At 45.5% G+C, this 12,781-nt stretch overlaps 1 protein-coding gene across 1 annotated transcript; it reads left to right on the plus strand.

Moving 5' to 3' along the window:
- Positions 1–457: 457 nt before the first annotated feature.
- Positions 458–2,554, plus strand: Lcmt2 (leucine carboxyl methyltransferase 2). The gene has a single exon (XM_090357790.1). It carries the CDS (start codon positions 458–460, stop codon positions 2,552–2,554), a length of 2,097 nt encoding a protein of 698 aa, XP_090213916.1.
- Positions 2,555–12,781: the final 10,227 nt, after the last annotated feature.

Below are 12,781 nucleotides of genomic sequence, written 5' to 3' on the forward strand. Positions count from 1 at the left end.
CGTCTTCAGGAGAGCGTTTGAGTTAATCAGCAACTACTCCCAGCACGCCATCCTCTCGGTCCTCTACGGTGCTGCCCCTTCTTTTGGTCTTACCAAGCCTTGCCTAAGGAGGTCAGGCGTCACTCCTCAGGCTCACTTCTTCTTAAATACGAGGACCTAGTCAAGTTCCCCCCCCCCCCCCCCCCGCAGCCTGGGCGGTCTGTGGAAAAGCGACGCCCACAAGCCGCGGAACCCTGTCAGCAGCCGCGGGTTCGCTTCCCCGGGAAACAGTCCCGAGAATCAGCGGCCAACCGCGGTTGAATTTTAGCACAAGCCACATCCTCCTCGATCCTGATTGGCTAAAGGCACCCACACCGGAAGTGGCGCCACACGGAAGCGGAAGCTGGTGCGGCGGGGCTCGGGTGAGTCTTCCGTACGGTGGGCGTTCACGACTTTGACAGCAGCCGCTCCATGGGCCATGGGCCCGCGCAATCGCGAGCGTCGAACGGGAGCTGTGCAGAGCACCAATGACAGCAGCGCCCTGAGCAAGAGTTCCCTGGCCGCCCGCGGGTACGTGCGGGACGCCTTTGCTGGGCTGTTGGTTCCGGGCGCTGGGCGCCGCGCGCCGCTCATCCACCGAGGCTACTACGTGCGCGCACGCGCCGTGCGCCACTGCGTGCGCGCCTTCCTAGAGCGTGCGCGCGCGCTCCCCGCCGCGCCCCCGGCGCAGGTCCTGTCCCTCGGCGCCGGCTCGGACTCGCTCTACTTCCGCCTCAAGTCGGCCGGCCTGCTGGGCCGGGCTTCCGTGTGGGAGGTGGATTTCCCGGACGTGGCGCGGCGCAAGGCGGAGAGGATTCGAGACACACCGGCTCTGTGTGCGTTAACCGGGCCTTTCCAGACCGGGGACCCCTCGTCCGCGCTGTGCTTGGAGGGCACGGACTACCGCCTCCTGGGCCTGGACCTGCGGCAGACCCCGCGACTGCAGGGGGCCCTGGCCGCCGCGGGCCTGGACCCCGCCTCGCCCACTCTGCTCCTGGCCGAGGCCGTGCTGACCTACCTGGAGCCGGATCGCGCCGCGGACCTCATCGCCTGGGCAGCCCGGCGTTTTCCGAATGCTGTCTTCGTGGTCTATGAGCAAATGAGGCCCCGGGACGCCTTCGGGCAGGTCATGCTGCAACATTTTCGGCGGCTGAACTCCCCGCTGCACGGCCTGGACCGCTTTCCGGACGTGGAGGCCCAGCGCCGCCGCTTCCTTCAGGCTGGCTGGACTGCCTGCAGTGCCATGGACATGAACGAATTCTATCGCCGCTTTCTCCCCGCGGAAGAACGCCGGCGGGTGGAAAATCTCGAACCCTTTGATGAGTTCGAGGAGTGGCACCTGAAATGCTCCCACTATTTCATTTTGGCAGCTTCGAGGGGCGACACCCTGCCCCCAACGCTGGCCTTTCCATCCTCAGGGGCGTTTTCACGAGTAGATCCCGCCTCCCCCGCCGGGGTCTTCCGTGCCACAGTAATCCCCGGTGACAGCCAGGGCTCGAACCTTAAGCGATATGGCCATGCCTCTGTCCTCTTTGGCCCTCGCCTGATTCTCAGCGCAGGAGGATTTGGAGAGCAGGATGGTCGGCACTGCCGAGTGAGCAAGTTCCATCTGCTGTCCAGGCACTGTGACGTTGAATGGAAAGACAGCCAAGTAGGCAGCGGTGGGTCTGAAGTCCCGTGGGACGGGCGCCTTTATCACACCATGACAAATCTTTCTGATGCCCACGTTCTGGTTCTGGGAGGGAGACTGTCTCCAGTTAATCCAGCCTTGGGGGCTCTCCAGCTTCATTTAAGTAAAAGTGAGAGCCATGACCTCGAGGACCTGAATGTGACAATAACAAAGGCTGGCTTGGAAGGAGATTCCATTTTATCCCGTTGGAGGCATTCAACAACAGAAGTATCCTATCAGAATCAGGAATACTTGTTTGTGTACGGGGGCCGAAGTGTGGCGGATCCTGTATTAAGTGACTGGCATTTCCTCCATGAAAGGACCATGAGTTGGGTCGGGATCTCAGTGGAGGGGGAACCACCAGAAGCTCGGCATTCCCACAGTGCCTGCAGTTGGCAAGGGGGAGTCCTTATTGCTGGAGGTCTTGGGGCTTCCGAGGAGCCACTGAACTCTGTGCTCTTCCTCAAGCCAGTCCCTGCCGGATTCCTCTGGGAGTCAATAGATACCCAGCCTCCCATCACGCCAAGGTATTCCCACACGGCTCATGTACTCAATGGAAAGCTGCTCCTGGTCGGAGGGGTCTGGATTCACTCTTCCTCAGTTTCTGGCGTGACAGTTATCGATTTGACTACAGGACTGAGCTCTGAGTATCAGATTGACACAACAGGTGTGCCATGGCCTCTAATGTTACACAATCATACCAGCATCCTCCTCTCTGACGAGCAGCAGCTCCTACTCCTTGGAGGTGGTGGAAATTGCTTTTCCTTTGGCACTTATTTCAACCCCCATATAGTGACATTAGACCTTTCTTCCTTAAGTACTGGGGGGGGGGGGGGAGAGCAGGTAAAGATGGGACCCACTAAATAGAAAGGTTTTTGCAAAAAGGATTTGAATCTGGCTATGACTGTTTCTAATCCACCCGTGCTTGCTCACTCGCTTGCTTGCTTGCTTGCTTGCTTGCTTCCTTCCTTTCTTTCTTTTCCATAGTACTTTTTAAAGTTTGGAACACAGAAAAAGCTGTTAAGTATATACCAACAGGGCTGGGAGTTTGGCCTAGTGGTAGAGTGCTTGCCTAGCATGCACAAAGACCCAGGTTTGATTCCTCCGTACCACATGCATAGGAAAAAAACCCAAAAAACAAACAGAAGTAGTGCTGTGGCTCAAGTGGTAGAGCTCTAGCCTTGGGAAAACCCAAGGGTAGTACTCAATCCCTGAGCCCAAGTCCAAGACTGGAAAAAAACAAAAACAAACCAACAACCAGAAGTGGCGCTGTGGCTCAGGTTGTAGAGCACTAGCCTTGAGAACAAAGAGGTTCAGGGATAGTAACCAGACCCGAGTTCACACCCCAGGACTGGCCAAACAAAATAAAAACAAACATGCATATACTTTATAGACCAACCATCAGAGACATGGTACAAACATAAAGCATAGGGCTGGGAATGTGGCTGGGTGGTAGAGTACTTGGTAGCATTCATAAAGCCCTGGATTTGATTCTTTAGTACCACATAAACAGAAAAAGTCAGAATGATGTTGTGGATCAACTGGTAGAGTGCTAGCCTTGAGCAAAAGAAGCTCAGGGACAGTGCCTAGGCTCTGAGTTCAAACCCCAGAACTGGGGGAAAAAAAAAGTTATAATGAATGGAGTACTGGTGGCTCACAACTATAATCGTAGCCACTCAGGAGGCTGAGATGTAAGGATTATAGTTAGAAGGTAGCCCAGGCAGAAAAGTTCATGAGTCTCTCCTTCAATTAACCATTAAAAAGTGGGAAGTGGAGCTGTGGAGCATTAACCTTGAGCAAAAAAGCTCAGAGAGTTAAAGCCCCCAAATCTGCACAAAAACATGTAAAGGTTACTTTTACAATCCTAGAGTGTTAATGTATCCAGCTTTTTTACTTCCACCTTATTTAGTTATTTATTTATTTATTTTTGTGGGTCATGGGGTTTGAACTCAGCCTGGGTGCTGTCTCTGAGCTCTTCAGCTTAAGGCTGCCACCCTACCCTTGAGCCAAGCCCCACTTCTCACTTTCCAGAGGTTCATTGGAGAGAAGAATCTCAGGTCCTTTTGTGCCCAGGCTGGCTTTGAACGTTGATCCTCAAATCTCAGCCTCCTGAGTAGGATTACAGGTGTGAGCAACCTTGTCCAGATTTGTACACTTATTTTTTTAAGAATACAAAGTTGAGCTAGGTGCCCAGCTTTGCACACTTTTTTTTTTTTGGGGGGGGGGGGCCAGTCCTGGGCTTGAGCTCAGGGCCTGAGCACTGTCCTTGGACTTTCTCAAGGCTAAAGCTCTACCACTTGAGCCTTTGCATCACTTCTGGCTTTTTTCTATGTATGTGGTACCAAGGAATCAAATCTGGGTCTTCATGCATGCTAGGCAAGCACTCTACCAGTAGGCCAAACTCCTGGCCTGCACACTTATTTTGTAAGAATACAAGGTTGAGCTAGGTTCGTGCCTATCATCCTAGTTACTCAGGAGATCTCAGTTTGAAGCCAGCCCAGGCAGAAAAGTCCCCATGAGACAAACCACTCAAAAACCAGAAGTGACTCTGTTGCTCCAGTGATAGAGCACTAGCCTTGAACACAAAGAGGCTCAGGGACAGCAACCAGGGCCTCAGTGCAAGCCCCACAACCAGCCAAAAAAGAAAAAAAAAAAGAATACAAGGTTGAATATAGTTGAAGATGATGTTGACCTAATTCTTTTTGTATGAAATCTGAAATGAACAAAGTTTTGACAGTGTTCCTTTTCATATTAACTTGGCATATAAATGCATGTAAAAAGTGGTTAATATAAAAACTGAATAGCGGGGTTGGGGATTTAGCTCAGTAGAAGTGCACTTGCCTGGCCAAGTGCAAAGCAAAATATGGTCCTTGACCCTTGGCTCTGGGAAAAAAAGTAAAAACTGAATAGCAAACAAACTAAAGTGTTTGGAGACGAGTGTGAGCTTTGTCAGGTGAAGGCTTCCAGCAGAAGGTGAGCTGCATAAAGAATTCTAGGCTAACTTCACATTTCCTGAGACTTTACAAGAGCCCTGGAGAAGTCTTTGGTTATGGCTGCGAGTCAATCTTGAGACAGAAAGGGCTTTCTACATCAAGATAGGCATCTGGCAAGACCATCGTTGGATCCACACCTAGACAGTTGTCAGGAATGAGATCAGTCTGTTCTGTACTTGTTCTTTAGAGGTTTGTCAGGACCTAGGTCCAGCTTTTACGGACAAATCAAAGCAGAGCATTACGATGAAATTATATGTAGTAGATAATACCAGAATACCTAGATCTGCCTCCAAAACCCAGGCTACACCTTTCCTCATGCTACTCTTTAGGAGTGTGCCATTAGTGATTATCATTTCATTACTTTGTGGGAAACTAAGTGGGGGGAGATCAGCAAGACAATGTGGATGCGTGATGTGTGTCAGACCTAAATTAATGCAGTGTGCCTTTTCTTTTTAGCACTACCCTGTATGGCACATTATGAGTAATTGAGCTTGTTCTTCCAGAGAAATTACCAACATTTTCTGTCAGTGATTATCAGATTAAGCGTGCTTTCCATCTCTAACCCTATTTTTGCAACATGCTCAGCTAAGGAATTACTACTCAAGCTCCACTGAGAACACTTTTGTCAGCAACATTTACCCTGTGACTATAAAATAGCACCCTGTATGTTCTAGGTATATACTGGTACTGTATCAAATGTCATTAATAGGAAGCTACAGCAGTTGGAGATACACTCCAGATTGAGAACTGAAGTTAGATGATACTTGCTTCTCCCTTTCACCTATGAATATTGTTTTCTTCTAAAATTCTAGTGTCAGCCTCTGGAATGATTATGAGAATTAATGATAGTGATCACCCTTCCTTTGGTGATTATCCTAGACAAAAATCTAGTTAAGGAAGGAAAAGAATTTATTTTGAATTTCTGTTCTAGGTCAGGGCCTGAAAAACAGTGAGACAATTTAGTTAAGGATAAGAAAACAAGATTAAGTCAGCACTTGGAGACTGAGGCAGGAAGATCTTGAGTTTGAAGCTAGCCTAAACGACAGAGAAAGAAGTCTGGCTCAAAATAAAAACAAACAAAAAAACAAATAGAGCTAGCTCTGTCACGTCTTTGCATGGCACCTGAACATCACAACATCTTTCATCTTTTTGCAGTTTTTTTTTTGCCAGTCTTGGGCTTGAGCTCAGGGCCTGAGCACTGTCCTTGGACTTTCTCAAAGCTAGAGCTCTCCCACTTGAGCCTCAGCACCACTTCTGGCTTTTTGCTATGTATGTGGGGTACCAAGGAATCGAACCTGGGTCTTCATACATGCTAGGCAAGCACTTTAACCACTAGGCCAAACTCCCAGCCCTCTTTTTGCAGTTTTAATCCTTCTCAATGTCATAAGGAGAAGAATGTATCAGATATGTCCCAGTGCTCAGTTGTTTCCTTGGAGTTCTTTGAACCCAAACCCAGATGTCCTCATTTATTCCTTAACCATTTTGTGATCCCAACTTCAGCCTCAATCAACCCATGCCTGCTCTCAGACTCATGTCATGTGGCATCCCCGTAGGTAACCAACCCCTTTTTCCTTGTGCAAGAAGAACCTGTTTTCATTGAAGAATTTGATGAATCAGGAAAGAGCTAGTAGGCTAGGAATGTGGCTTAGTGTAGAGTTTTTGCCTAGCATGCACGAAACCCTATGTTTGAGTCTTCAGTATCACATAAGCAGAAAAAGCCAGAAGGGGTGCTGTGGCTCAAGCAGTACAGTGCTAACCTTGAGCAAAAGAAGTTCAGAGACCATGCGCAGGCCCTGAGTTCAAACCCCAGGACTGCCAAAAAAAAAAAAAAAAAGAGCTAGTTACTAAAGTAGGTTCTTAATCAGAGGGGCAATCCAATCATGTCTAGTTTACAGTAAGACCGCACTAAAGCTCTTAATGAAGTAATGAAGAAGGGGTCTTAAAATTCCATGAGTCTAGCAAGTTAGGTCATGAATTCTGGATAATATCTGAATTTGATGTCTAGCAAAAGAAAGGGAGCCAGATGCCAGTGGCTCATACCTGTCATCCTAGCTACTCAGGAGGATCTGAGAATCGCTGTTTGAGGCCAGCCTGGCAAAGAAGTCCCCGTGAGACTCTTATCTCCAATTAAACACCAGAAGTGGCACTGTGGCTCAAAGTAATAGAATGCTAAAGCTCAGGGACAGCACTCATCCTGAGTTCAAGCCCCACAACTGACCAAAAAAAAGAGAGAGAAAATATATAGAGCAGTAACTATGAAACTTATAATCTAGAGTAGGCTAAGAAAAAGAATTCTAAAAAAAAAAAGAATTCTAACATTCCACAGTTTAGTTTCAAAACTGCTCCATTCAGTAGCTTTGAGCTGAAGAGCTCGGGGACAAAGCCCAGGCTTGAGATGAAGAGCTAAGGAAGAGCGCTCAGGCCCAGAGTTCAAGTCCCACAACCAACACACACACACACACACACACACACCCCTACCCCTGCTCCCTTATCTGTCCTGGGCATTAGTGTCCTGGGCATTGTTTGGGAAGGGACAGCTAGCTCCTTGACTGAGGGGAAGAATTGTATCTGTTCTCTTTCCCTAATAGAACAGATACTCAATAAATACTTGTTGGTTGAAAGTCTGCTTTGAATTCAAACAAACTATATTTGAATATTAATAGTGCCTACCTTGCACAAATGTATCAATTCTTCTGGCTACTGCTTGTGTGTATGGTGGTTATGTGTGAGAGTATAAAAGTTTTAAAGATTAGCAGTTCCAAGATTTCTTTAAGGGGCCAGATTGGCCTAGTGATAGAGTGCTTGCCTAGCATGTACAATGACCTGGGTTCGATTCCTTGGTACCACATACATAGAAGCTGTAGTTCAAGTGGTAGAGCACTAGCCTTGAGAAAGCCTAAGAAAGCTTTATGGAAGACTCCAAACCTCCCTGGTTGTAATTTTCAGCTGATTCCCATCCTCCTGTGCTTAGCAGTGGTCAATGATTAGTCCATATCCTTTGGAGATGAAATGAATTGACTTAGACAATAAAAAAAACAACCCACAATAATAAAAGCCTACTGTGAAGAAGCAGGAGCATACAATTAAATGTGTTTGTGAGTCCATACAAGCGGGATCTTCCTGTGGTGCGGTGATGCTTCACTGGGCATGACTTGGTGTGTAACTCTCCAAGTTTCATAGAGGAAGAGGAAAGACCTTGCCCTAATTTTTATGTGAAAAGTCATTTGCCACCTAATTGGCAGATTAAAGCTAGTAAATAAATGAGAATGTAATAGGCATGCTTTTAAAGATATTGCAAAACATATTCTTTTGTTTCTTGGCTTTTATATACATTTGTAGGTTTTTCCCATTAGAGCCTAGAGTTCTGATTTATATTTATACTTAGCAAGGAAACGTTGGCATCCTAGGAAGAAGGCAGACAACAGGAGATGTCTAAGAGCACAGAACTAGCCTGGATAGAGTTTAAATTTTGAAATGATGAAAATTACATCGGTATCTATGCAGATGGTAGAGCCCCGAGCCTGTACCATTGATCACTACACTGTGCCTAGACAAACACTTGGCAAGATGAACATTCAAGAGCTTGAGAAGTTGCCCACCAGTGTGTGGATGGAATTCATATATATTAAGAAGCTTAAAGGATTCTGACCCGGAAACTTCCATGATGTTTAAGGAATGCTAGTCTGTAATTGTCCTACAGGATGAGATGAGGTTAGTCTAAAATCAGGATAAAATTAAGCAGCAGTATCTATAACCCAGGCTAAATATGGTAACATCTAGAAATACAGCAGTTGCCATAAAAATAGAGGGAAAAACATCTCAACTAATTGTAGTAATGAATTAGTAGCAGATTGCAACACGCACTTATAGACCAGCTTTGTGCTAAACCTTCAATCACTTGATTATCTCAGCAATCGTTATTTTCAGTCTGTTTCCCCTACTGTATTGTACAGATAAGAAAATGAAACAACTGGAAGGCAGACAAAATACACAAAGCCACATGGCTCTACATGCATCAAACCCAAGATGTCTGAGGGTACAGTTCAAGATCATAACCACTCTGCCTGGCCATGGAACACCAGCAGGTCAAATGTTTCCTGACCACAGTGGGGGAAAAAAGATGGAAGAATCAAAGATCCTATCAAAATCCCTAGCTTTTGATATTTAAAAATATGGTGACACTTTTGAAAAAATGAATAGCTGGAAAGGAGATAGAGTTTAAGAGAAAATGAACTCATAGAAAATTAATTTAGTTAGCTGTTTATGGTGGTACATGGCTGTAATCCCAGAAGTTGGGAGGCTAAAACAGAAAGATCAATAGTTACAGGCCATTCTGGACTATAGAAAAAGAATCTATCTAAAAAAAAAAAAAAAAGGATGAGGGGGAAGGCTGGGAGTTTGGCCTAGTGGTAGAGTGCCTGCCTAGCAGCACGAAAACCCAGGTTCGATTCCTCGGTACCACATACATAGACAAAGCCAGAAATGGTGCTGTGGCTCAAGTGGTAGAGCTCTAGCCTTGAGAAAAAGTCCAAGGACAGCACTCAGGCCCTAAGCTTAAGCCCTGGGACTGGCAAAAGAAAAAGAAAAAAAAAATCCCAGACAAAATTACGAATTTAAGGTGTGTCAAGTGTGTCTCCAGGGTGTGTACAAATCAATTTTCCTAGGCAAAGTTTGGATTTACTGGAACAAAAGTGATCTTTTTACATCAAGATGTATGAAATCAAGATTTAGATAATTCAGAAGAGAAAGCCAACATGAAAATTCAAGATATGCATTACTTTGTTAATCTGAATCCTTGCCATTGCATGTCTACTATTTTTAGTTTTTCTGTTTTTCTTTTCTTTCTTTTTTTTTTTTTTTTGCCAGTCCTGGGCTCAGGGCCTAAGCACTGTCCTTGGACTTCTCTCAGGGCTACCGCTCTACCACTTGAGCCACAGCACCACTTCTGGCTTTTTGCTATGTATGTGGGTACCGAGGAATTGAACCCGGGTCTTCGTGCATGCTAGGCAAGCACTCTACCACTAGGCCAAACTCCCGGCCCTTTTTCTGTTTTTCTTTATTGGTTAGTTGTGGAGCCCAAAGTCAGCACTTAGCCACTATTCCCGAGCTTTTTTACTTAAGGTTAGTGCTCTATCACTTTGAGTGACAGCTCCTCTTCCAGTTTTCTGATGGTTAAGTGAACATAAGAGTCTCACAGTCCTTCTTACTCAGGCTGACTTTGAAGCACAATCCTCAGATCTCAGCCATTTGAGTATTTAAGATTATAGGCAGGAGCCACCAGTGCCCAGTGTTTACATCAGAGTCATTTTATATTAAGTAGAAAGTGAATTTACATATCTAAATCAACATCCTTGTTTTATATTTAACAGATTATTTTTTTTGTAGGAACTAGAATCCTTTGTAGAGCTCAGCTATTTCTAGATGCTGGTCTCAGGCTTGTAGCTACTCAGAAAAGCAACTTTACCCTTCCTTTCTGTTCATATCAACTCATAATCCTGCCTTCTTTATCGTCAAATCACCTGGATCATTTGTTGGGGACAGAACAGAGAAGTTCCCACAGCTGCAATGGGACAGTAATAAGTCATGAAGTACATTATTAATGGTGGACTGCCTCTAACTAGGGGCTCCTTCAGCAAAGATAAGGGAACACAATGAGAAGGGAAGATAGGATTCTTACGTAATTATAATCATTTTACTTTATGCCAGTACTGGAGCTTGCACTCAGGGCCTCATACTCTTAGCTTTTTTTTTTTTTCTCAAGGTTGGCATTCTACCACTTGAGGCCCAGATCTTCTTCTGGCTCTTAGATGGTTAACTGAAGAGTCTCATGGACTTTTCTGCCTTGCCTGGCTTTGAACTTCAATCCTGAGATCGCAACCTCTTAAGTAGCTAGGATTATAAGTGTGAGCCACTGGCACCCAGCTTATCATCTCCATTTATTGAGTTGACTCTAGGCCTAGAATTAGGCCAAGAACTTTTGTGTATTATCTCCTATAATCCTCACAACCTTGAAAAGAGGTACTATCATCCTGTCCTCTTTAAAAACAAGGAAACTGAGGCTTAGAGAAGGGATGTTATTTGTTCAAGGACATGGGCCAAGTGGAGAGACAGGATTTGAACTCAGGATTCAGACTCCTGTCATAATCCAGTGTTAAGGTAGCACTGGGGTGTGGACTGAACTCAAACACACTACACTAATCTCCCTTGAAAGAAGAACTACCACCACATTTTATAGACTAGAAGACTCAAGCTGGTACTTGAAAGAAATACCTCTGAAACACTGCTGGTCAGACTGGCCATACAGGCAGCATCGCCCGAGCCCCTGAACTGCCAAAGCTCCCTCCTCCACCTTGTCAATCCAGCAACCGGAAACCCATTTCTGTTGACTTTGAGAACCAAACCTTACATCATCCTTTATTGCTTCTACTTCTTTTTACAGGCCCATGATTTTATGCCGCACTGAAATCAAATAATCAAGGCACTGGTTTCTGTCACAACAGGGTTTGTAAGGAGAACCATTGTCCTTTTGTCTATAACAATCATTAAAACATGAAACTATGGTAGAAATCTATGGTATTTCCTTGGGATAGGTTGTAGTGCAGATAATAGCTCCAAATGACCACAGGCCTGTACCTTAACTAAGAAAAACTAAGTGAGCCAGGTATGGTGGTTTACCAGCATTCAAAAGGTAGAAGCAAAAGAATTCTGATTTTGAGGCCAGCTTGAACTACCTGGCAAGACCATGTCTCAAACAAACCAACAAGGAAAAATTAAATGGGATGACAAAGTCTTGGACAAGAAATGGGAAATTAGCTCACTTAGAAATAATTCTATCAAGTGATCAAGAAACCAAATCCTGTCTCACATCTGTAACTCCACTGGCTCTATGGATTGAAATTTAAAAATGTCCACTAACTTTTTAGATTATGGAATCACTGCCCACACAGAAGAAATGATGTGTGTACAATAATTAACTCCCCTTGCACCCCACCCCACTCTGAGAAGCATCTACCACTTGAGCCACAGCACCACTTCTGGCTCATGGATTTTCCTGGCCAGACTAGCTTCAAACTGCAATCCTCAGATCTTAGCTTCCTAAGTAGCTAGGATGACACCTGGCTCACTTGGCTCTTTTGCTCCAAGATACACTCTACCACTTGAGCCACACCTCCCTTCAAGAGACGCATCTTCTATATATCTTCTCAGTCAGGACTATTGGAAACTATTACTTCCCGGGGGGAATGAGTGAATCTCTGGCCTGAGATTGACTGAAAATAGCTGCTCTTATGAACTCTGGAAACCTTAATGATGCAACATAGCACCCTTAACAGGTTGCTGAAACCACAGGATATTCACACGAATGCACGCGCGCACACACACGCACACACACACACTTATTATTTTTTTTTTTTTTTGCCAGTCCTGGGCTTGAGCTCAGGGCCTGAGCACTGTCCTTGGACTTTCTCAAGGCTAGAGCTCTACCACTTGAGCCTCAGCACCACTTCCGGCTTTTTTGTATGTATGTGGTACCGAGGAATCGAACCCGGGTTTTCATGCATGCTAGGCAAGCACTTTAACCACTAGGCCAAACTCCCGGCCCCACACACACTTATTTTATTCTGAAACTATTAGCCAGATATGTTCCTTCCCATTCCTTCCCTTTAGATGAAAATCTTGACTTTTCTGTCTTTGTGGGAGCTCCATTAAACACATTAATTTGTAATTGTTTGTGGGATCATAAATGAAGGGTCATGGGAAATGATGGGGGATTAAGAGCAGACCACGATGTTTGTTAACAGCAGGGAATCTTTCCTGACCCCAAAACCAGCAGTCCTCAAGAGGTAAAGCCATTTCTCTCCCAGGCCTTCCAGTGAAAGTGTTGAAAGGATTGGCTTAACCATGTAGCCACCCTTAAATGCTGGCCTGGCCACTTGCCTAAGTGCAGGTTTTCACCAGGCAAGGTTAGAAAACAGCCACACCTTGCCTTAATGATTTTTTTGCCCAAAGTCTGTCCCAACTAACAAGAAACCAAGCCAGAATAATCATTAACAAGTCTAAAAACTGACGCCGAATGATCTTAGCCTGATTTCTTGTCAGGTCC

This window comes from Megascapheus bottae, chromosome 25 (genome assembly GCF_031878675.1).
Source record: "Megascapheus bottae isolate mThoBot1 chromosome 25, mThoBot2.hap1, whole genome shotgun sequence".
NCBI lineage: Eukaryota > Metazoa > Chordata > Mammalia > Rodentia > Geomyidae > Megascapheus > Megascapheus bottae.

What these genes read in the sequence shown, in the direction of transcription:
- Lcmt2 (XM_090357790.1), top strand. Translation starts at nt 458, where the DNA reads ATGGGCCCGCGCAATCGCGAGCGTCGAACGGGAGCTGTGCAGAGCACC.